The 25,769-nt window shown below is 42.0% G+C and overlaps 1 protein-coding gene across 2 annotated transcripts in view; it reads right to left on the bottom strand.

The window, feature by feature from the left end:
- Window positions 1-25,769, bottom strand: part of Galntl6 (polypeptide N-acetylgalactosaminyltransferase like 6) — a 1,135,405-nt gene that overhangs the window by 57,078 nt on the left and 1,052,558 nt on the right. For both annotated transcript variants that reach the window (XM_048455743.3, XM_085680327.2), the window contains 2 exons: window positions 24,689-24,796; window positions 6,430-6,651 (listed from right to left, as the gene is read on the bottom strand). In XM_048455743.3, the coding sequence (XP_048311700.3) occupies window positions 6,430-6,651; window positions 24,689-24,796 (330 nt within the window). The remainder of the gene's footprint in view (window positions 1-6,429; window positions 6,652-24,688; window positions 24,797-25,769) is intronic.

The following is a 25,769-nucleotide window of genomic DNA, read 5'->3' as shown; positions in this document are numbered from 1 at the left end:
TGTCTACACGTGTCTGGAGCTCACATTGCACAAATCCATCTTCCATAACTCCTTTGGGATTTTTTGTTATCAGTGCTGTGCCGATGATGTCCATGTTTGATTTTGATTTTGTTCTTTCTGCCTTGAATGCTCTGTCTAGGCTGTGTGATGAGAAGAAATCAGCAAGTTTCCTGCTCATAGTGACAGAAATCTTACTCTGTTCTAAAGTAAGATTATTGTAGGCATGTATCTTTACTTAATACTCCATAAATTTGCATAATTAAAGTAAAAACAAAATTTTCCTAAGGTAAGTTAAATATTAAGATCATCAAGTAATAATTATACTTTAATTTTCACATGTGCCAGAGAAGAATATATTTAGTGTATAAACATATGCCAAATACAAGTACATATATTTTAAGGAAGAATAAAATATACATTTTTTTCTTCTCTTTCTGATTCCTGTTCTTATTGTGCCAATGTTGGCACATCCAGTGTTAATTTTGTGACTGTGCAGACTTAAAGAAAGTCTTTATTTTTCAAAGTTGGCATCTCCTTTAGACAAAGGAAAAGACAAAAGTTTGGTTTTTCTTTTTCTTTTCTTCTAAGACAAGAGCTCCTGTATCCCAGGCCAGCCTTGAACTTCCTGTGTAACCAAAGGCAACCTTAATTTATGATCCTTCTAACATGACTTTCTGAGCTCTAGGACATAGAGGCATACACCCGCACATTTCATCTCTGTGGTGCTGGGCACTGACTTCAGTGTTTCTTGTGTGCTAGGCAAGCATTGTACCAACTGGGCTACATCTCCAGACCAAGGGGAAACATTTGATAGACAAGTTTATATATGCCATATGCAACAGAAAAAACATCAATTAGTTAGGCCTGAAGCTCCTCTGATTCCATTGTGACTTGAGACAGCTTGCTATTGTTTGGACACTAAGCCGAGCAGTTTGCTCATCTGGGAATATGAAACCAAAATTACATTGTCAGGCTTCTTGGGTGTCTCCATAGCCCGTTATAATGACTGAGAACTTAGAAAACCCATAGTAAAATTTGAAAGGATAACTCAATTCTGTATTCCTTCTTACATTTTTTTTTTCTTTGCTTTGTTGAGCTCCTCAGAGTTAGATTAGTAAGAAGCATTAACATTGTTTCTTTCTGAGAAAATGAATGACCGATTAGGTCAAATCTTAGACATCCTGAGTGGCAAATTATCTTGGAATGAATGCTTAATTTGGAGATCTGGTATAATGGCACACAGTGTGTGAGTGACAGAGCCAGCAGCTGTCAAGGGAACAGAGGGACAGTCTCATTTTGCATATTTCACAGTTACAACAGGTTATAAGGGGGCTCTAGGAAGCTGGCCTGACTATTGCCAAGAGGATGCTAGGAGCCTGTTCTTTGTGTAGAAAACAAAGGCTTTTATCCTTGCATCCGTCTTTGTTTGGAAGAAGCAACACCACTTCGATCCTTTAGCTAATGCATCTCCGTGCTGAACTCCCTTCTCTGGAAGCGAACACAGAGAAATTAGAAGAATCCTGGGTGCTGTGAGAATGTCAGCAGGAAGCGGAAGCAAACAGGTTCACAGAAGTCAAGAGCAGCAGCCGGAAGCAGCACAGAGGAGCTGGCCTTATTTAGGGTGCCCGACTTTACGAACATTCCGCAATTCAGGGTGACATTCATCTTGAGGGAGGTATTTAAATAAGCAGTCAAAGTGGTTGAGAGTGAGATGAAGTTTTGAAAATAAAGACCTAAAAATGTTTTGCGAAGTTGCAAGGTGACAAATGGGTGTTGTAAGACTGGCACATCGAGAGCAGGAAGCAGACACTTCGTGAAAAAGGAATCCATAGCACGGTTTGCAAATGATATCTATTGTCTGTCTTACATCTTCTCTCTTCCATATGGTTTTTAGGGTTCAAGAAAACTTTTCTTTATGGATTAGAAAAGACTGCTATAAGTGATTTAAGTACGTTCATGAATTATAAGGAGGGAAAGAGAGAAAGAGAAAATGATAGGAAGTTCATTTTCTTTAATTTTACATTTGCTACAAAGAGAGACTCCGTATGTGAGTGGTTGAAGAACGGTTTTCCACTTTAAACCTGCTCTCATCCTACACGAGACAGCATCCTGGAAAAGCTTGTTGCTTCTGTTTGAAGAGAACTACGGAGTGCTTGACTCATTGCATGGCTCACATTTAGTCTGTCTGGGCCCCATTCCTCCCCTGATTCAGCTGCAGTCATTGGGAAGCGAAGGATGGGTGGCTTTCAATAGGTGTTGGTCTCTAGTAGTTGTGACTTGGGTCTCTTCTGTTTTTTAAGTGAGAGGGTTTCCCCAAGAGTCTTGAAATCACTGAAATTTTTCCTTTTTCCTTAGGATGATAAAATAGAACCTTTTGCAACAAAGCGCCTATCAGTCCACCGGGATCAATGATTTGCAATTTGTTATTCCATAGAGCTGGGGTTTGTTGGGCGAAGGAAGAGATGACACAGAGACCCCCCTCCCCTGAGTGAGAGACAGAATGAATCCCAAGTGTGCTCTGTGCAGGCTTAGATACACAGGTCCATGGGCACGGTCTTCATTGGTCATCCATTCATATTTCCCTCCATCAACAAATAATCATTGAGTTCCCCCTGCATGCCAGACATCATTTCTCACTGCCAAAGAGTAGTTAGTAACACCACAAACCAGCAGAATCTCTGTGCTGTGGGGGTTGCTCTCCAGTGGCAGAGAGAATAAGAAACATGATGAATAAACAATCTAGTCTGAAACAGTGATGGATGCTAGAGCAATGGAGGAAAGAGGGTGAGTTTCTGTGTGTCCACGTGGGCGCAGGCTAATTAGGCTACTAGGGAAAGCTTTGCTGAACTGTTAGCTTCTTTTGAGTTAGGTCCCTGTCTTATGTAGCGTTTCAATTGCTGTGAAGATACACTGTGATCAAGGCAGCTCTTCTAAAGAAAATCATTTAATGGGATGGCTTAGAGTTTTAGAGGTTTAGTCCATTATCATCACGGCTGGACATCACGGTAGAAGAGCTAAGAGCTCTACATCTTGCAGGCCACAGGAAGTGGTCTGCCTCACTAGGTGTAGCTTGAGCACATATGAGACCTCAAAGCCCGCCTCCTCAGTGACCCACTTCCTCCAATAAGACCACACCTACTCCAACAAGGTCACAGGTCCTAAAAATGTCACCCTCTTTGGGGACCATTCTTTTCAAACCACCTCAGTCCTAAAGAAGGTGATGGAAGGAGTTACAGAATTTCACGGGCAGGAAGAGTCAAAGTGGGGCAAACTGCAGTGCAAAGGTCATGGAGGAGTGCTTGTCATGCTCAAAAGCTGGTGAGGTCAGGAGAGAAAAGTATGCCAGGGCTAGCAAGAGGTTCTACAAGAGGGCTCAAGTCATTCAGAGTCGTTGATTTTTATACACGTGCATGCGCGTGCACACAACACACACACACAAGAGAGAGAGAGAAAAAGACAGAGACAGAGGGACAGAGACTGAGACAGAGAGAGAGAAAGAGAAAGATAGAGGCCTTCAAAATATTTTGAATGGCCTGAGTTCATATCTTAAGTGGTCTCCTTTGAAGAGAATCTTCAGGGCAGAAAGGAAGAGCCAAGGAATGAGCTAGGTAGGAGAGAGCCGAGAGCTGGTTATGGTCTATAACACTGTTCACGAGCTGAGGCCCAACAACCAGGACCAAAGACAGCCTTGTAACTGTTTACCCAGAATCAGGGTGGGGTAGAGAAGCAGGTGGCAAGCGACTCTGACCATAACTGAATGAGACCACGAGTTCCCTACTTCTTGGCCCAGGACTCCCATGAAGGATCTTGGGTCTGGCTGTTGCTGGTTTGTGGTTTCCTCCCTATAAAAGGCCCAGTGTTTGCATTGCTCTTTTAAGTATTTTACTATAGCCGCGGCTGACCTACTGTCCTTGCTGACGAGCTACGTCTGTTTTAGTTGAGAAGGCTAAGCAAACGCCATGACAGTATCCGAATAACCTGGCTGAAAACTAGTCCCCAGTCCCCGCTTCCTGAAACTAGACAGGCAGTTTCCGAGAAAGCCCATGATCAAAGGAAAATCAACCTACAACACTCCTGACAGCAGGGACAAGGGGAACTGCATGTACTAAGTCTGAGTCAGTCCCCTGCAGCATCTCAAGGCAATGACCAAATAGGGACAGATCCTGAGATCTGTCCAAACATGCCCAAAGATGAACAACATTGTAGCCCTAGCCAGCCCCTGCTAGCCCTAACCAATCAGAAATGTACTAATATAATTGCCACTTGCTTAAGCCAATCATAGATGGAAGGACCTGTTTTTGGAATTTGTTTAGCTGTGTATAAAAGGAGTCTGCGAGCGTCTTTCGGGGACACCATTTTGTGTTGGGTCAGATGCGCTGCCCCAGCATGCTGGAACATTTGGCTCTGGAGAATTAAGCATTCTTGCTGATTGCATGCGTGTCTGGTGGTCTTTTATGGGACTTTTCGTGAACCTAACACTAGCAATCGCTTTAAAGTTTGTAGGATGTTACAAAGCCTACTCAGATACTGAATTGGATCCTGGAAAGGAAAACAGACTGCAGTATAAAACCTGGTTAAATCTGAATAAACTATAGTTTACTGAGTGTTATTATCTTGATAAGAATCAATTCAGCTGATTATCCACCAGTCGATGTGGGAACCACTAGAAGGACTAAGTGTTACTAAATGGGAGGTACAAACTTTCTATATTACAATCATGTGTCTCTAAACAGAAGTATTCTAAAATAAAAAGTTTTTTTTTTTTAAAAAAAAACTCCCAACCAAGACATAGTCATGCACACTTGCATGCCAGGTAGGTGGATCATGAGTTGGAGGGCAACCTAAGCTACACACAGGAGATTCTCTTGTAGAAAGCAAAACAAGATGATCTCCCTGTATAACACAAGCCAAAAGGCCCCCTGAAAGAAAAAATTGTACAAGTGTGATGAATGTGACGATCTCTCACAGATATGTTCTATGTTCTATGCTCTTACATTTCTTCATCCATCCCTTTAAGAAATTGGCTATTTGCTGGGCGGTGGTGGCATGCACCTTTAATCCCAGCACTTGGGAGGCAGAGGCAGGTGGATCTCTGTGAGTTCGAGGCCAGCCTGGTCTATAAGAGCTAGTTCCAGGATAGGCTCCAAAGCTATTGAGAAACTCTGTCTCGAAATACCAAAATAAATAAACAAACAAATAAATATTGGCTAATATACAAAGTACAATCAGAAAACAACCTATCCCATCTTGCTATCTACATTTTTCACACAGAGTCTCTTACGTCTGTATGAACTTGAACTTGACCTTGAACTTCTGATTCCTGTGCCTCCTCCTCCTAGGTGTGGAGATTAGATGCTGAGGGTAGGGTTTTGTGCATTCTAGACAAATACTCTATCAACTGAACCAACCCCATTGCCAGCCCCTCATCACGTCCCTTGGATTAAGCAGCTGTTTGTCAGAGCTCTGTGACCATAGATACTAACTGGGTAATGAGGTCTTAAACACACCCAAACCAGAGACAACAATGGAAAGGCTTGGGCACTGTCTGGCAGTTGGCCCTGGGATGGTGTGAACACACAGCCCAGTCAGCATTTGCCCGTGAGAGCCTCTTCTAAAAGCAGGTTAAATTGCTAGGCTAAATCTACCCCACTGGACTGAGTCTTTGTTTTGGCATACATTACTGGAGGGAAAAAGCTACAGTAATAGTATTAAATGAGCAGAGCCGTGGAACAATCCATTTTATTCCCAAAGATGGATGTTTTAAATCTGGGGCCCGAAGCTATCTGGATCTTTCCATTTGAGATTATCACGAAAAAAAAATCAGGTCAGAGTGTTGAAAAGCAGAAAGGGTATAGTGCTCATTTAAGGAACCAGTGTGGCAACTACGTGCCTTAAATTCTTCTTGATGGCACAAGGTTAGGAGATGGCCACCCTGGTTAGGAGACGAGCTCTGCCCTCCTTTTCTTTGTCCTTGTTCTTGCAAATATAATCAGCAACAAGGCTGCTCAGAATACAGTGAGGGACTTCCTCACATCTGATCACAAGTCTTATAATATCTGATACCTGATCATGATTATTACGAGATGCTATTTTCATTCTCTATGAGCTCCCGTGGCAATCCTGCCAATTTGAAGTTAAGATATTTTTTGGGGGGGCATATTTAAAAAAAATCCATTTAAAGCATCATCAGCTGTGTTCAGTAATTCTTGGATGGGATATCGGCACTGTGGGTCGGGTCTTTACTTCTAGCGCTTTGTAAAAGGAAGTTAGACACTCATTCATGGGGATGCTTTTAAATTAACCTGCTAGGCTGACATAGAAGAGAGGGAAGGTTGAGCAGTCTCTCCCTCTTCTCAAGCTATGAGGAGGAGGAGGGAAGGGTTTGGCTGTCTCTCCCCAGGCTCTCACAGGTAGGGCGGGTCTCCTCACCTCCCCCCATGCCGCAGGCGGGGGCTCTACCGGAGGGTAGAACTTCGGCACGTCCCAGGCCACTGCAGCCATGAACCATTTGAAGTCTTTGCACTTGAGTCTCTTGCGCAACTCCTTCTGCGCAGAGATGTCCCCGGTGGAGAGGTGCCTGTACTCTGGCCGCCGCTGGTAAATATACTCGGCAAATTCATCCATCCAGGTCTCAGCCACACGCTTCAGGTTCTGCACAGCAGGGACAAAGCAAGAAACAAGTTAGTTATTGGCTCCTACGCCCCAAGGATCATTTTACTTGCATCGGAAACCGAAAAGAGAAAAGTAAAAGAAACAAGGTGTCCGCAGGCAGCCCTGGCTGGTGGGTTACTAACAGTGAGAGCTTTCATACCGACAAGAAGTGTGGTGGGATTAGCCGGTGGCTCAGCACACATTCTGCTTCTAGCCTGGGGTTCATTTGACAATATGGTAATTGATTACCAGAGTCGGGAGAAGCTCTTCTCAAAGTTATGACAATTTTGTTGCCATAATCCTGTTATTTAATGCTGATATATACTTATTTTGTTTTTCACATACAGCCGAAGGAGTTGAAACTGGAGAAAACGCAGCTCCCCTTAGGAATCTAATTACTTAAAGCACGGCAAGATTCAGGCATCTTGGAAAGAATAAGGATGAGTACGCTGCTATTCTTTCCACACCCCTAGTGTTGAGAGACTTAATTTTCTTTTCTGATACAGTGACATGGACGCGAACCAGAATTTAATAATTTACTGCGTTTGGAAGTAGAAGGAAGAGAATTATCAGAGAGTCAATCTCTCTACAGGTGCTTCCTGGGGCGAAGAAGTCAGGAGTCAGATGGCAGAAAAATAAGCAAGTTCTTTAGGATTAGAAGTTTTTTGTTTGTTTGAGACAGAGTCTCACTATGTAGCTCTGGCTGTCCTGGAACTCACTGTGTTGTAGACCAGTCTGTCCTCTAACTCACAGAGATCTGCCTCCGAAGCACCAGGATTAAAGGTGTGTGCCACTATGGCTGACCTGAAAGGGTATGTGTTTGCTGGCTTTGGGGTTGAGCAAATTGTTTAGCCACACTGGGTTTCAGATTCTAAACCCAAGAATGGCAAGAACAGTGTGTGGGTTGGTTGTAGGATTCAGTGAAGTAGCTCTTCTTGTAAACTACTTAGAATTAGTACATGCCAGTAGCTGTGGGAGCTCCTTCAGCCAATAGCCTTTAAGATACCAGCCCACTTGGGTGTGGTCTCTTACACTAGCTGAAGAATAGCACTGTGCTCCCTCTCTCTTCCGGTTGCTAGATTTGGTTCCTGTTCCCTGTTCGTGCAGATGACTGTGATCTAGGACTGTGATCTGTGACCCTACCCCTACATAAATAACCCTTTATTATACATAATTCTGAGCTAGTGTGGGGTTATTCTGTAACTTCTGTCATCATCTGGCGCCCAATGTGGGGACCAGTCCACCCTTTTTTGGGATCAAAAAGTAAGTTGTCATTATGAGTACTAGAAAGAGTTCAGGATTGGAAATTAGGTTGGCTATTAGGCTGGTCATTATAACTCAAGTCTCTGAGAAAGAAGTGGAGTGGAGATGAGATGCTGTCTGACATCCCTTCAAATTCTGTGGCAATAAGTGGTATACAGAACAGCTGTATCTGCCTAGAAGGTGCCAACTTGATGCCTTCATCTCTATGACCATTTCCATAGGCGTTGGTCCCATGAACTCTGGGTGTTCTTTCATGTTTAAGTCCTTTAGTTTAAGGGCTTGGTTTGTATAAGCTTTGGTCTAGTCCACTTTCTCATTTGCTTGAGAGGACAAAATGACCATGATCGGGAGCGTCAGTCAGAGCTCGACATGAGTGATTAGAATAAAAGTTCGTCACTTTGTCTTAAAGAATTGCTATGGAACCTTAAGTCAGATATGAACCCTGAGGTCTGCTGGAGCCACAGAGGTATTTTATTCATAATGGGACTGGATGCCTCACTCCACTGTCTTCAGGCAGAGCATGTATCTGCCTGCTCCTTACTTCATACCCTCCTGAGATCTCTTGGCCGTGTTTTCTAGGTGGTGAGAACTGGGGTGGGCTCAGCTAATAGAGCTCAAGGCAGAAGTAGAGTCACCAACACTGCTCTCTCGTTCTTGGCTTCCTTGTCTTCTAAGATGCTGGTGCATAGTTAGGGAAATGACAGTGAGATTGCAAGACTCACTCCCGAGACAGTCTATTTGATTTCCTTTGCTTCCTAATCTCACCAGCATTGTCTCACACAGGTTGCTTTCCCCTTTCACTCCAGGGAGTCTTGGCAGGTGAAAGTGAACCTCGTTTTGTGATACTCTACCTTCACCAGTGAGTCTATATTGCCTGATTCATTAGGGTTCTGTACTGCTCAATTCATTAGGGTTTTGTAGCGACAATAAAAACAGAGATGTTGACAAATGGAATTCAATTGAAGTGCAAATAGGAGCATATTTATCACCCTCTACAAAAGTCAACACTGAATGGATCATGGACCTCAGAATAGGACCAGCTACCCTGAATCTGATAGAAGAGAAAATGACGTAGGCTTGAATTGGGAATAGATTTTCCTACTAGGGGGAAGCCTTCTAAAACATTAATTGTTGTGGTCAAGGAACGGCCATCATTCCCAAGTCTTTCAATAAACTGGACAAAGAAAATCTCTCCAAGGCCATTATTCTAGAAATAACAGCACACTGTGCTAATTTGTGGCTGCAATCATAATTCGGTACTTAGCTTTTGGAAAAATATTGGAACTACAGCTGAAAAATGTCACAACAGTTGCAAGAAGAGTTTCCATGGTCTTTTTATAGATTGTAGCACAGTTTCCACCATTCAGGAAGTAGTTATACTCACACGCATTAGCGTGCATTGGCATGTTTATACAGGAGCACACATCCACACGTTCAAATATATGGCAGTAATGGGAAGGTGCAAAGGCAGATTTCTCACTTAGGCATTCATAGCTATGGTAATGTGCAAAATCACGAAAGGGAGGCGTTCCAATAATGCCTCTTGCTAGGAGAGCTCTCGCCAGTACTTCCCCATCTGTGTCTGAGATAGAATGAATGTTGACGGTGGTGCTCATGTGTTTAAAGCATGGTTATCAAAGAGAAAGGAAAAAAGAGACCTTCTAGATCAGGAGATCAAGACCAGCACTCAGTCTTCTCCCAAACTCTCAGAACTTAGATGTCGTCTTCCATACATGGAGCCAGGTATTCCCTAGAGTTTCTGCTAATTTTTGAGTCTGAAATAAAAGTGCTTTACTCCTAAATTACATATTAGGGTAATCCTGTGGATTCCTTGGGTGGGGGGATAAGTGTTCATATAACCAACCTTTAGTTTCCTATTTGGGGATTTTTTTTTTCTCTGGCTGATATCTTGCTCACTAACCTCTATGAGTGAGCACTTGTGTGGGGGCTCACAGGCAATTACTCTTTTCTTTTTAAACTTTTTTTTTTTTTTTGCAACAGGGTTTCTTTGTGTAATAACTCTGCTCTGGAACTCTCTTTGTAGACTAGGCTGGCCTCAACGCAGAGATCCGCTTGCCTCTGCCTAAAGGCCACCCCACTTGTTTTTTGTTTTTGTTTTTCAAGACAAGGTTTCTTTATGTAGCCCTGGCTGTCCTGGAACTCACTCTGTAGACTAGACTGGCCTCTAACTCAGAAATTCTCTTGCCTCTGCCTTTCTAAATGCTGGGATTGAAGGCATGTGTCACCCTTGCCCGGATAATTTATCTTTCAAGCACTCCTTCAATAATTCACCTGCGTGTGAATGTTTATGAAGGGTTTCATGCAACTTCAGAACACAGATGATCAAACAACATAAAGAATGATGGAAAATATGGTCCCTGAATTCTTTACAGATCTATGACTTTCTGCAAAAAAAAAAAAATCTTCTCTGCCCAGAACGTACTCCTTTCGTCTATGAGTTCTGGCCCATGGTGCCCTCCTCCTCAAAACTCCCTTCTGTCTGCTTTGTAGAGCTATATCATAATCTTCTTTCCATGAACACTGAGTCAGCTTTTCCACTATCTACCCCTGCTTATCAATTTTATAAACAAAGTCTCCCCTCCATGCACTTCCGCCGTACCGCAGACTTTACACTGTAAGTGTTGCCCGTTGTTGAAGACACTCCACAGCACGTCCTTAACATTTCTCCTTAATTCTACTCCTTGGTATGCAACCTCTGCTTACACGAACTGATCTATCCATCACCTTTTCAAATAGAGCAGTGACTCCCATCTTTCTCTTTATCAGCTCTCCCTCCTCAGCCTCAGCATCTCTCCTGGTCTTCTGATATCCTTCCTTAAAACTCTTTTCTTATTTCTCCCAGTCAGCATTGCCAGAGAAGATACACAGCATATAGTTAAATGTCACTTTCAAATAAACAACAAGCAGCTTAAAATTGTGAGTATAATTAACATTTGCCTTATTAATATTGTACGGGACACGCTTATACTAAAACTTTGTTGCTTATCTGGAAATCACACGCCGCTGAACATCTTGTATTTGAACTTGTTAAGGCTGGCAATCCTACTTGGCGATATGCATAATCTGATTATAGTATGTACTCACTCCATGATGCTTTTTAATTCATCCACTGTATGTGCAGAATCTCATAATCTTGACGCAATTGTCAAATCTGTAGTGAATGTTTTGCTTCTGTGGAGATTACTTCAGAGTCGTTGGAAGCAGCTCTCAGCTGAGGAGTCTGGTGTAGTACACAGCGGATATAATAAGACACACACTCCCCTGCTTTGCTGGATTTAACGGGGGGCGGGGGGTCTCCTGCTGCCTCTATCTGGGAAGCAAGCTGGGAATCGCAGAGCTTACAGGAAACAACGAGTATAATTGGTAGCTAAAGGCGAAAACTCAGCACTGACAGAATGGCCCATGTAGGGAGGAACTAGCCATGTCTGAAAACAGTAGGGGAAGCCTCCTGTCTTTGCCAAGTTCTGTTCAGTCAAGTAGATTGGGGAGATGGCTCAGTCCCACCCATTTTGAACCCAAGAGGCTTTCATGTGCTAGGGAAATACCCAGCACAGGAATTATTTAACAGGTACAAAGTTCCTGGATACAAGAGAGGCACACACACACACACACACACACACACACACACACACAAACGCACGCACACGCACGCACACACACACACACACACACACACACACATACACAGAGAATATTTTAGAAGTTTTAAAAAGCTGCCGTTTCCTGTTCATGAATGAGAAATGAAGTCAAAGCTCCTTCCCCATGCTTTCACGGGCTGGCAGACAGCCGCCTTTCCGGCTTCCTCCTGTCATTCCACGTGTGCCACAGCATGCCCTCTCACTCGGTCCAAACTCATGTTCCTCTCTGTGTTGCCCAAATCTTTATTAACACACACAACACACTCAGTTCTATTCAAGGTGCTTAGGATTTAGATGCTGCTTTCGTTGAGCTACCCAACACCAGGTCTTTCTTTTCTTCTTTCTAATGTTTATTAGCTCTCAGAATTGATATTTTGCCCAGAACATTCAATCTCATTTCTATCCCAGTTCCTAGAAGAATTTTCAGTCGTGGCTATTTTTTCTCTGTTATTCAGCATGAGAAAACAACGGGTTCTGTTTGTCCTGCTGGCTCACAGAGCCGCATACATCAATTTGCTAATTATTATTAGTATTCTTTTTTTTTTTTTTGGTACCAGCAACTCTGCTGTTGAATTATTCTACAAATACAACTCTGTTCAGTTTCCCTGTGTATTATTTGGGAGTCGGCAGCCACAGCCGTGCCGTGCATTTGTTTTATCTGGGCAAGTCTCACCTTACTAGCATGCCTTTATTCCTTTGTGCATGCGCGGTTATTACATGTGCACTGGTGTGACCCCAATCCACACACTGTACTTGTGTCAATATTAAGCTATTTTGTTACAGTGGGTTGAGTAATAGATTTTTCTCTCTTCATACATATGTATATGAGGAACTCTTTCTGAATGAGACTAGTTTTGCAGGCTGTCCCTAGGTCTGGGGAGAAGACTATTTCTTCACGGTCATTCCTATAACAAGGGATCACACCACTATCCTATGCATTCAAGAATCCTGCTTTGATTCAAAGTCATTTCTTTCTCCTCTTTGGTATCTAAGAGGGCTTTAGTGGCTCAGGAGTCCTATCCCAAATCCCTCTTATCATTGATAATATGATAATGTCATCAGGAGTACAGATTTAAAAGAGCATCTCTGTAGTCATCCCCAGGCTCACAACAATTATTCACCCCGCTTTCCTTTCTCTAATCTGGAAACTTCTTTGAAGTCTGTGGGAAGCTGGCAGCACAGGGGGAGGAAGTTAATCCAGTCCCACATAAGAGGTTTCCCTGACAGGCGATTTCTCCTTCCTTTACCAAGGCTTGGTGAGCTGTTGGCAGGTGGTCACCTACGTTGTTTCTTCTGATTGGGGTTAGCCCTTTCTTCCACTTGTATGTCTCTATTGTATTTTTGTCTGAATATTTTAGATACTTAGCTTATGAAAAACTTCAGTGCACTTTTTAGACACAGAACAGTCAGAAAACAACCCATGAATGACTTAATTACAACCCCAATTACAAAATTCTAGTAAACTGAACTTTGCAGAATCTGTTAGATTTATGGAAGGATAGCTATTGGCAAGAAAATACTTGTGTAAAATGTCCAACTCTGCACACTATCAAGTGCCGATTTTCTAGTGAAGCTGCCATCATTAGTAAGGTAGTGAACACATCCAATGTGTCCAAATTTTCCCCTTGCCTCTTTGGCATTTCACCCCAGCAGTGAGGGACAGTTAAGATCAAGCTACTGGTTGGCTAATCGGTCATATCTTCAGAGAAAATTGTATAAAGACAGGAGGTAGTATCCAGAATCACGGTGGCTACATAATGGATGTGTTGGCACAGGAAACCAGAGAATCAGAGTCCAAGGGCATTCTGGAGTACACAGGGAAACCTTAACTCAAAAACTAATAAGTACACATTTGCGTGCACGCATCTCTCCCCGATCCCCCATGAGTCAGCTCTTCAGCGAGCTCTTCCAAAAGTAACTAAAACCAAGCATTACCCAGAAAGTACTTAAAACTAACGTTCTCTGATTTGGGCTCCTTTGTATATTCTGTTCATGATACTTCTTTCAGGCATTGGCACACTTCAGAAATCTTCACACCAATCCTGCAGGACCTTGCTTAACATCCCTCAAGACCAAGGAATGGACAAGGAAGTGCCGAGTTGTAGCAGAGTAACATGGGTTCTAGAGACATATAAAAATGTTCAGGAAAGGATGGGGAGATGGCTCAGAGACTAAAGCACGTGCCATGCAAGTGTGAGAACCAGGATCTGGATCCCTAGAACCTGTGTAAATGCCAGGGGGCTTAGAGCTTTCTGCAGTTCCAGCCTGGGAAGATGGAAATGATGGAGCAAGTTTGGTGTGGGATGTCCTTCTGTCTGTGTTGCTTTTGTTGGTTAAAGAATAAAGAAACTGCCTTGACCTGTTGATAGGGCAGAACTTAGGTAGGTGGGGAAAACTTGACTGAATGCTGGGAGAAGGAAGGCAGAGAGAGAGAGAGAGAGAGAGAGAGAGAGAGAGAGAGAGAGAGAGAGAGGCTGCCTGAGACAGACGCCTGTTGGAACTTTAGCTGGTAAGCCACAACCACGCGATACATAGATTACTAGAAATGGGATAAATTAAGATGTAAGATTAATCAATAAGAAGGTAGAGCTAATGGGCCAAGCAGTGATTTAATTAATACAGCTCTTGTGTGATTATTTCATGTCTAAGCTAGCTGGGTGGCCAGGAACGAACAAGTAGCGCTCCCTGAAACCCAAGTTGGTTAGGGAGATTTGTCATACTGGTGAGTGCTGGGATGGAGTGAGAGCCTCTGTCTGAACAAATGTGGGAGAACTGTGGAGGAAGAGTCTCAGCATCAGCCTCAGGCCTCCACACGTAGATGTGCATCCTCCACATGTAGGTGTGCATCCCTCCACATACAGGTGTGAATCCCCCACATACAGGTGTGCACCCCTCCACATTCAGGTGTGCGCTCCCCCACATGTAGGTGGGTAACCCCCACTAGCACCTACCCACACACATGCAACACATGAACACATACACGTATAACACATACGCACACTTCAAAATGGAAAAAAATAAAAACATTCTGCTGGAAATCCCAGACTGGGTGTGAGAACAAGCTGAAGCCTGGGACCAGAGCAGGGCTGTCCCCTGGGAAAAGATGGAGTACCTCACAGTTCTGAAAACTTGACTCATAGGCTAATCTTCATATTCCATTTATCTGGTTCCCCCATCTTTCTGATAAATTACAGCATTGCTAGAGGTCACAGGAAGTTGGAAATTTTCTTTCCAAATTCTGGCTAAATCTGTAAACAAAGCTCTTTCCCCTCAACAGTTCTTATCTCTCAGTTTTCTTTTTGTTAAAATGACAAACAGTGGGTCTAAGATTTTCCACACAGTCCCTGCCATGTTTTCAGCCTTGTTAATCCTGCTCATCATGACATCAGTCTATCACTGTATTTCTGTAGTCACTAAGGGCATGAAGTACTCTTTAGTAACCTTATTTTCTTCATCAGATATCTTTGTTGGCAAAGTACTTGTTTGATTCTTTTGCTCATTAATAAATATTTATGTATTCATTTATGTGTGGGAGACTGAACCCTCATGTATGCTAGGGATGTTCAGTGCCATAAAGTATACCCAGGTCACATTTTCCCTTAAATTAATGGATTTTGAGAACTCTTTACAAATTCTGCATTCGCATTCCTTGTCAGACACAATATGCAAGCATCTCCCAACATTGCTTATTCTGGATTTTTATTCCAAGCACCTTCAAACTAGGAGGTCTCAGTTTCAATGAAGCTCAATTTATCAGGTGTTTTCCTAGGTATAGTTTCCGTGGTATAATGTGTAAGAAAGTTTGCTTACGTACACATTTTTTTTCCTCTTTTTCTAAAAGTACTACTCTGTCTACAGTGTCAAAATAAAATTACATCACTTCCCTCATCCTTTTCCTCCTTATAGATTAGATCCTTCCAAGTACCCTTCTTCCAATCTTTCCTATTTTCCTCTCGTTCTGAAGCTGATAGCTAGCCTCTTCCTTTGGTTATTACTGTTGTACACACACACACACACACACACACACACACACACACACAGACAGAGACAGAGACAGAGAAGGAGAGAGAGAGAATCAGTTATAAGGACATCTGAAGCAAACCCTCAGACAAAGGGAGATCATCTGAATATTATACCACAGCTTTTATTTTCTGGTGGTTAGTGGGCCCCGTTTGATTCCCCATAGTTTCAAAATAGGTTGAAAAAAATTCTCTGTGTTTCGAGTTGCTCATTGAACTTTTTCTTAGGTCCAATAATGCGTCTGTCCAATGTTTAGGTGATCTGCGAAATTTTGTTTCTGCAAATATTTTTTCAGAATTATCTGGGTACTACAAAGCTGTTCTCTGGTGTTGGCCATTTCTCAGTTTACAGAGTAAACACTGTACTCTACTCCCAGGGCACTGAAAAGGAGACACACTTGAGTTAGAAATGGAATCCTTGCCAGGAGTTAGCAAACCACTGGAAACAAGGTGATGGGGATGGAGATGAAAAATCAGAAGGCTCAAGCTGGGTGACATTGCGCATTCATACACTTCAAAGGAAGAGGCTAATTCCACACAATGAGTCCCTCCCCTCCAGGTGCTCCTGTGGCTTTATGAAGGATTGGGGTCCTGGAAGCCAGAGCTGTAAGGCAGCCAGTTCTAATCATGAGGGCTGTGTATCTGTTTATTGAGTCTGTGTTGTGCAGAAATACTTCATTTCCTTACATTTCAGTGGCTTAATTTTATAGCAGCAGGGACCTATTTTGTCTGAGCAAACTTTCTTCTTTTCTAGTCTCCAGTAGAGTTGAGAATGCAGGAAAATGTTCACTTCTAATGGGGATAATGATTAAAACCACAATTATAACTCCCTCTAGCCTACCAGTCAGCCCACCATGAAGTTTGCTTTTTAAGTGCTTTAGGAAAGCAAGCTATCTAAATGCTAAATAACAACACAGAATGCCAAAATGCTCTGGTAGGGGCAAGAGGAACCGACATAGACTGAAAAACATCTAGAAATAGAACAGAAGCATACTTTTAATTTCATTAGGAATGGCTAAATATAAGTAATCATTATCTACATTAGACAATGATTACATAAGCATGTGCAGCTATGATTTAAATATTATCTCTATTCAACAAAATATACCAATGGGCATAAACAAAGGTAAAATAAAATGCTAGCCAGCAGTGTTAGGCCCCAAAATGCTGGACATTGTCCCTGTAGCTTTAAAGACTGCCTGAGTCAATTGCCCGTTTTGTTTGCGTACACACTAGAAGCACTTTATAGTGCTATAGACGCACAGGCCATAGACGAACTTGAACTGAAAGCATCAGGAAATATTTGAGACAATTAGATGACTACAAGGACAACATTAGGAAGACCATTTGTGAGAGCTTTGTGGAAAAAAAATATGAGGTTCAAATAAATAGAAAGAAACTGAAGAGAATAGCTTTGACAGGTTGTAGGGAACTGTGGAATTTTACAACCATGTGTTTACTTCATGCATGCTTCTGTGGCATGAAATGGCAGGGGACTTTTCATGTCAACTATTTACTGTTTTACCTTTGCTTTTATGGTCTACTTAGGTATAAAAATTCTATGCTTTACCTCCATATTGTTTTTGAAACTATAAGGATCCCTGAGCTGAACAAGGATGACACCAAAGGATGTTTCAAAGTGGATGGGGAAAGCCAGGAGGCCTCAGACCTACACAAAACATACAGACAACTGAGGAAAACAGGGAGAGGGAGAGATGGTATTCCCCAGGGAAAGAGAGCACCAGGTGGTTATCCAGGGCCAAACGCTCGGCCCTGGAACAAACATACAAGGAACATCATTCAGTTTGAACAGATTATATTTGGAAATACACACACACACACACACACACACACACACACACATACGCAATAGCAACTCATAAAAAAGGGCTAATGATTTGAAGGAGCAAGGGGATGGATATCTGAGGGGGGTGACTCTGGAGGGAGGAAAAGGAAAAATGAAGAAGATAAAGTATTATTCTATCATCATTTGTTATTCAAGCAAAGACACTTCCAAATTCTGGCATCCTTGGGTTAGGAATTAGAAGCAGTTGAAGGTCAAATAGTGGAAAAGTAACTCGTGTTTGATGTTTTCCTGATTCCTGTTGCCATGTATCAACACTGTTTCCTTTTTCTTTCCTGCTGCACAAGTATCAAATATTCAGGGTTCAAGAAGAGGGTGAGGGCGAGGACTCCATCAGGATGGTTTATGTTATGCCTGTCTCCAGTGAGCGTGTGGGAATGGTGTTGGCGATGCACCATTACTTTGCAAAGAAATGCTTTGAATTCATTGGAAAAGTGCAACGCTATTATTGGTTTAGGATACATAAGGTGCCATATGCATTTCTGCCTGGAACACAGTGTGCACCTGATAAATATTTATTGAGAGAATTTTTGAGCCTTCTTGAGGTAACATTTATTTTCTCAGCATGCATTGGGATCATCATAGCTAAATGATTTATTGAATCATTACTTTCCCAAAGATTTATAATTTATTTTAGGGGAAGCTATCAGGGAGAATAACTGAAGCATCATTTATTGAAAATTGTCTGAAATCCTTAAGTAAAAAATCCATCTAAATAGAAGGCTTTATTTTAATGAAGACTATTCTGTTTTTATAGTGTGACCAAAAGGAAAGAGCACCTGACCCAAGACTGCAGTGTGTGAATCCTATTTAGTCCTTCCCTTCAGTACTGCACAGCCTTATTACCCTTTCTGTTATATCAGAAGGGGGAATTAGGGATGGTCATTATCTTCAGAGCGATTGCTGCTGCACAACAGAGCTCACCATTTACAGAGGCCGAGTCTTGGGGGAAGAATCTATCATTTGCTGCTTTCTCCGAGAAAGTCCATGATTGGCCACCCTGCCCCTGAACTTCCTGGTAGTTCAAATAAAGCACCCAGATCCCTACAGCTTTGAGAGCAATAGAAAGAAGCCCCGGCTGCACTGCTGTCTGGGACTGTCACACCACAGCTCTTATTTGCCAGACAGCTTTATGAGAATCAACTGCTTCGCAGTCATTAGGGAGAGAGGTCAATTTGTGAGCCCCGAGATTTCCCATTCATCATCCTACTCCTTAGGCTTGTTGGCGGTTTTATTTTCATATATCAAACCAGTCATTTTGGGCTTGTTAATGCGTTTTCTAACGGATACGGTGTTGTGACATCCACGAGAGAAGGCTGCAGATGTGAGATATTAGGTGCTTCCCCTGCAACTAGTTCAGGCAGGAATCGCTGACAGGAAGATCAACACAAAAGGGTCTAGTAATTGACTCGAGGTGGTCTTCCTGCTACCCTGAAGTACCCCTCTACCCCTTTCACCCGCCTCTCTACAGCTCTCCCTACCTCCAGCAAGTTTAAGGCCCTTTAAGAATTTCAAGAGTGTTTTAGAGATATTGTCTAAAGTTGACAGGTTTGGACATTACCAGGGGGGTGTCTTGGGAGAAAGGTATCTTTGGAAAAGGTTAGTAAAAGATATTTCATAGCTGAGACAGTCAAGCTGTCTGTCTATTTCAGACTTTAAATTTACCCTCTATCCCCACAGGGTATAACAACTGAAGGGAAATTTCAAGGATTTTGCTATTCAGGTAAACAACATTAAAGTCAAACATGTTTGTAATATTATTTATGTGTTTTATGAGACTATTAAACATAATCTGCTAGCTAGCCTAGGAGCGGTGCTACAAGTCTATAAAACTAAGATTTCAGGAGGTGGAGGCAGGAGGATCAGGAGTGCAAGTTCATCTTTGGCTGCATAGTGAGTTCTAGGCCAGCCTGGGCTATTCAAGACAGTGTCTTAAAACCAACCAACCAACCAACCAACCAACCAACCAACCAACCAACCAACCAAACAACCAACCCTCCAACCAAAGCGGTCCTGCCTGTCACAAATCACTCTTCCCTTAAATTCCATAACTTATTAACATCAAGTATCTACCCCTCTATATATTTTTATAAGTATAAATGCTAGATACTATACATGCCATATATTGCCTTTTCTATTAAGTCATAGGCTCAGTGATAACATACACGAGAGTTTCCAAATAACCCAACTGTGTTAATTCAGATCACGTCTCACAGTGAGTTTTATGACTCCCCTTTCATCCTTCTCTCTGTCTAGTGGTTAGTATTCTGGTGGTTTACAGGTGAACCGCCTTCACTCCACCCAACCGCCATGGGTAAGAGAATTTAAGATTTGTGCTTGACTTGCTCTTCCCTTAAGCCCCAGAGCCTCGATTCATGCCTGATACAATCAGCAGTTTGTTTTACCTTCTTCTAGTAAGCAAACATTAAAGGGAACAGCACACATTCTTGCAGAAGTGCAGAATCTGGTCTAAATGTGTCTCTCTAGACCTGGTGCACCAGAGCCCACAGTAGATTCACATGTCTATACAAGACACAACCTTTTTCTGCCTTTTCTCATCCCTTTCTTTTTGTGCTGATACTGTTTTCTTTCACACGCTGAGAGGGAAGCTTTGCACACAGTCTACCAAACCTCGCCTTTATCTTTCCACGGCATAGCAAACCCATATAGATGCTTTAAGAAATCATCTTTACAGGTTTCATGCATGTGTAATACCACTTTTTTTTATTCTCACTCCCCTTCAGTATTGGCTGATATTTCCATTTTACTCTACGTGTTTTTCCTCTGGTCCTTGCTGTTTGAGAACCATCAGTTCCTTCTCACGGTGTGAAAGAGGAGGATGGGCCTCGTGATCTAGAGATCTCCATGTTCTTCCTCCATTGCACATTCATGGGTCAGCCTCACAGGTCTCAAGTGCAGCCGGATGTAACCTTGTGCCCTTTGCCTTCCTGCCTTTGCTGGTGCATCTGCCATGAAGGCCACAGGTGCTTTCTGTTCCAACGCTTCTGTAAAGGCAAGGGTGTTTAAGGGCTTGCTTTGGACACAGACCTTGGTTCATAATCCCAAATCTACTCATTTGTCATTTAACCTCTGTCCCTTTTGCTGTAAGTTGCCATTTTCCAGAACTACGGAACATTCTGGAAAATACAACCTTTACCAGTTTTCACTTCTTTGACCTTAGATTTTTTACCCTGAAACCCATTAAAATCTAAATTCCCCCACATACTTGAAGGTTGGCATAAAAGTCAAGATGCAATTTTAGGATCAAAAATAAATTCCTGGCATGTGAAAGGTGAAATGTTGGGATATGAAGTTCCGTCTGTCAAGCACTGCTGGGTCTTTACAGACTTAGGAGAGGGTTATTTCTAGCTTTGGTGCCAAGGAGGTGGTTCAGTTGTTAAAATGTCTGCTGTGAAAGCCCAAGGACCTGAGTTTAATCCCCGGCATCCACCTAGAAGGCCAGGTGTGGTGGTGCATAGCTGTGATCCCAGGGCTAGGCAGGTGGAGACAGGTGGATCCTGGGGGTTTACCGGCTAACGCCTCAGTCCAGGTCCCATGAGAGACCTTGTTTCAACATACAGAATGGGCAGCCTGTGAGTAACAACACTGGAGGCTGATATCTGGTCTTTGCACTCCGCACATACTTGTAAATTTACATATATGTGAACTTGCCCTTCTCCTGTAGTTGATTCCAGTCTTATCTTCTGTTAGCAGGAAGGATGGAAGTTTGTGCATTCAAACTGACCCCCTCGCTATCTATATCATTGTCCTGTTTGGGGGATCCTCCAAGGGAAACCTCACTGGGCCATGATGCTGCTATTATGCTATAGTCAGTTGGTGTGGTTTTCTGTGGGGTGACTGCTATTCTTTTCATATCCTTACTATTAGAGGTACCCCCTTTCAAAACTCAGAACACACTGGCAATCAACCAGAGAGCCTGGGTCCCTTACCACAGTCCCCAAGGTGCTAGTAATTACTCCTCCTTTAGCAAAGTGTTTGTCAGAAAGAGAAACTGAACTTGGGATCCTGCTACCCACATCTAGCGGGGCAAAGCATTTGTTAGCCAACCTCTGCTGCTCATTGTCCTGTGTTGAACCAGTCACTGTGAGCATCCTTTTCCTGGCAACTGCTCCTTTACTCCCAGCAGAAGATGCCATGGCTGTGCTCCAGTGTGCCCACATTAGGTCCCAAGTTGATTTAGAAAAATAAACAGGATTTTTGAATGCTAGGCAAGTCCTTTGATTCTCATAGGAAACTGAATTGCAAGTCACCATGTCTCAGATTTTTTCATTTTGAGGAAACGACACAGGGAGGTTAAATTTTACTTTTACTCAGTCAGAATGTTAACAAGAACAAAGTGACCACCTTGGACCTCGCAGCAAGAGAGAACACTGTATTAATGCACACGACCTCCATTGCTAGATTGAGTAAACACAGCTTTGTGATGATTGTTTTGCTCAGCTCACCGAAGACTGGGTCAAAACTTGGCTAGAAGTTGACTCTGATCGCTGGTTCTGAATTTGAAAACCCTATTATTAGAAATTGATTAATCAAACTGGGGCATCCTTAAATGTTCTTCTTTTAAGTCTTTTATCTGCAAGGACTGGATTCAGAACTATAATAGCACTGCCCCTCCTTCTGAGGTTTAGACATGTTCCCAGCACCCGTGGAGAAGCATTTGTTCACAGATGGGTAGCTTTGTCATGTCCTCTTGTCAGAGTACCGTGCTAAAGAGAAGTTTCTGATAATACACACCAGTGTGTTGACGAGAGGATTTCAGGTGTATTTAGGTGTATGTATGTGTATGTGTGTGCATGTGTGTGCAGGCATGTAGGTGCATGCATGTGTTCACACCTCTGTGTATTTGGAGTCATCAGTGACATAGGTCCACAAGGAAATAGACACATTTCCACTGGGTTAAATGTGCTTTGTAAAGTACAGAAACAAACCTTTGGGGGCATGTTTCCAGTTTCATCTCCATATCTTAACAAGGCCAGGAAGATTAAAATATCTACTGATCAGATGTGACTCTGCATTTCAATTATCTTGACAGCTTCTCATCTTTTTTTTTTTTTTTGTGCGTGTGATGATTTAGTGATAGCAGAGTGTGGCAAAGTAGCTGAGTTTCTCTCTCAAAATATCAGAATTGTTTTTCATTTTAATATACCTTCAAAGATCATAAAATGTTCCTAAGAGTGACATTTGAGCCTCAGTATTTATGACTTTCTGATTGCTCTAGCAGTTTGGGGAAAAAAAAACTAAAATGAGCCCTCAAGCAAAATTTAAGTGGAAAAGATTAAAATTCAGAGTTATGGACTTCTTTCATTTGAACAAATATTCACTTTTTCCTGCATGTTTTATGGGCCAGCCCTAGTTTCTCAATATTTGACAGTTTTTAAAAAAGTGCTTCATTTCTCTCCCAAAATATATGAGCTGTTTTATTTTATTTTTTACAAACTACCCTGTTTTGCATCAGCATCGTTTCCCCTGCTCATCTTTTACACTATGAGCTGGCCACATGCACCATCTGCCCACAAATGAATGGGGGCACAAGTCGAAGCGAAAGAGTGAAGGAAAGTAGATACACGGCAAGTACTTTCTTTATCCTTAGGATTTTCACACTGCAACGAAATCCACACAGCTGATGTGTAATATGTGCTTGAATTTATTTTCTCTTTAACCTTCTTGTGAATCCGTGTGGCTTCCTCATTCATATGTATTAAGTCCTTTGGCTAAATTATAGCTGTACTTCTTTATCCAAAATACAGCTTTTTAATCAGTTTATGAATTTCATGAGTGTTTTCCCCATCGTACAGGGTTTTAAAACAGGTATTTAGTGCAACGTGTTGTTGATGTCTTGTTATTTGAGGGAGCGGGGAGTGGAGGGATGACGGCTTCCTGTTAAGGAATGTGCGGTGAAATTTCATCATAGAATGTCTCACGACTGCTAAAAGGGCCGTGGACACGGGTAGAGAAAATGTGAATGCGGTTGACAGCCTCACAAAGCAAGTGAGAAAGAACAAGAACCTGAAGGGGTTTACTAGGATGATAATTTTATTCAGGTTCATTAAAATGTCCTAAGTTTTATTAACAACTTGAACCTATATATTATCCTTGAGGAGTCTAATTAATTAAACTCTTCAACAAGTTAGCCGAATGTTCTCCATGCTCCATTTTAGATGATGGTATAATGTAAAATAGCAGACTCAAAGCTCCAATCTTGTGAAACTGATATGTGAATGAATCCTGGTGAAGTAATTTGTAATAATAATAACAATAATAATAGTAATTTGCAAAAAGTTGTTATTTGAGTTTGCTGAGACATATAGAAAAGATCCAAGTGGTTATACACTGAACCTTAGTAAAGAAATCAAAACAAGTAACTCAAAATTAGATACTTAGGTGATCATAGTACCAATGCATCTGAAGACCCCCACATTTTTAGATTCGGCATCTAAGTTGTAGCACAGAATGTGGTCAAGAGAACAGACACAACCAAGAAGGAGGTAGCATGGAGGGCAGAGACATCATTAGGGATGTCTGGAGAAGGTTTGAGATTTTTCTATCTTCCCAAACAGGCACGGAAGCTTCTAAAAGGCAAATGGTAAAAGTGCCCTTTCATTTGATCTGCAAGAAAAATTTTATTCCAAACAAAACAAAGCAAAGATGAAATAAAACTGGACTTAGTTAATTATGGGAAATTTAAGGATGGTCTAAACCTATACTTAGCATTAACTGTTGTTCTACAGGAGGAGAAACTTGAGTTTGAGCCTCCACTCCCCCCACTTCTACTCTTTACTTCCTGTGACTAATTATGTCTATTGTATTTCACGTTAAGGGAAAGATGATCATCTATTTGCAGGTCTCGTTTTACACTACTGCTGTTGGTCATTCATGAGTTCAAGAGCAAACCACTTCCCTAAGATTCCTCTTGGTCATGAAACCCACAGTAGGTGACCCTGTAGACCAGCACACAGTCTGGACTGATGGCTGACCCAATTGATATTTAACACTGTTAACAAGGATTAGCAGAAGATAATGGATAATGTTAAATATAATACGTGTGCAGATGCTGTGATACATGACAGAAACCATCACAGTTAATGTTTCTTTAAGCAGTGGAGACACAGCAGAGGAACAGGGCTCTTGACAACCATGTGTATGACTGAGTACCCGCCCGCAGGAAGCAGAGCCTGCATGAGCCCGGACTGTTCTGATGTCCAGTTACTCACTCTTGCCAGGCTGGTCCCAGAAGGAACTTTGTAAGGGACATACTTCCTGTAGATATGGCCGACTCTAGAGCATGGAACGTCAAACATTTCTCCTCCACACATCCAAACCTAAAGAGGAGAAAATAGAATAAAAGAGAAAAGTAAATTTCACCAAAAGGAATTACTAATGTAATTTATGAAACAGTTACAAATTTTCTTTAAAAAATATCTTTTTTTTTTTGCCAGCCTGGTCTACAGAGTAAGTGCCAGGAAAGCTAGGGCTGTTACACAGAGAAACCCTGTCTTGAAAAAAAAGTTATTTTTAAACTACGTGTGTGTGTGTGTGTGTGTGTGTGTGTGTGTGTGTGTGTGTTTGTGAACATGAGAATCTGTGGAGACCAGAATACTGTGTTGTATCCTTTAGAGATGGAGTTACAGGTAGCTGCCAACTGCTGGCTTGTGGTTGCTGGGAATTGAACTCAGGACCTTTGGAAGAGGAGCCAGTGCTCTTAACCTCTGAGCCATCTCTCCAGCCCCTTGTCTTGCTCTGGGTGCTGGATACTGAACTTGCGTCCTCAGGAAGAGCAACAGCTGACTCTTCTCTCCAGCCTTCTACAGTTCCCTTAATGTCTCAGTTGAATAATTTCTGTCACAGGTGGCTAACCAAGAAAAAGTAAAAATTGAAAATACAGATTTACAAATGCATAGAACACAAAACTAGTTTCCTAAAACTATTTTTTAAAATTATTTATGTGCATTGTTGTTGTTTTTTTTTTCTGCATGTACATCTGTATCACGGTGTTCAGTATCCTGGAACTGGGATTACAGAGAGTTGTAAGCTGCCATGTGGGTGCTTGGAATTGAACCTGAGTCCTCTGGAAGAAGAGTCAGTGTTCTTAACCACTGAGCCATCTCTCCAGTCCCTATCTCAAACTAATTTTATAGATAGTATCCTGGAATTTTTTTTACCCAAGAGAATTTTCACCAAAATTCTTAATATTGAACCAGAACTTGATGCTTTGATATCTTCTTTGTACGGATACTTTCTTTTGATAATTTTTCCAATCATTTAGAATATATTACTAGAATTTGAAATTGAAAT

This window comes from Myodes glareolus, chromosome 23 (assembly GCF_982192425.1).
Source record: "Myodes glareolus chromosome 23, mMyoGla1.1, whole genome shotgun sequence".
Lineage (NCBI taxonomy): Eukaryota > Metazoa > Chordata > Mammalia > Rodentia > Cricetidae > Myodes > Myodes glareolus.
This window is presented reverse-complemented; position numbering and strand designations above follow the sequence as displayed.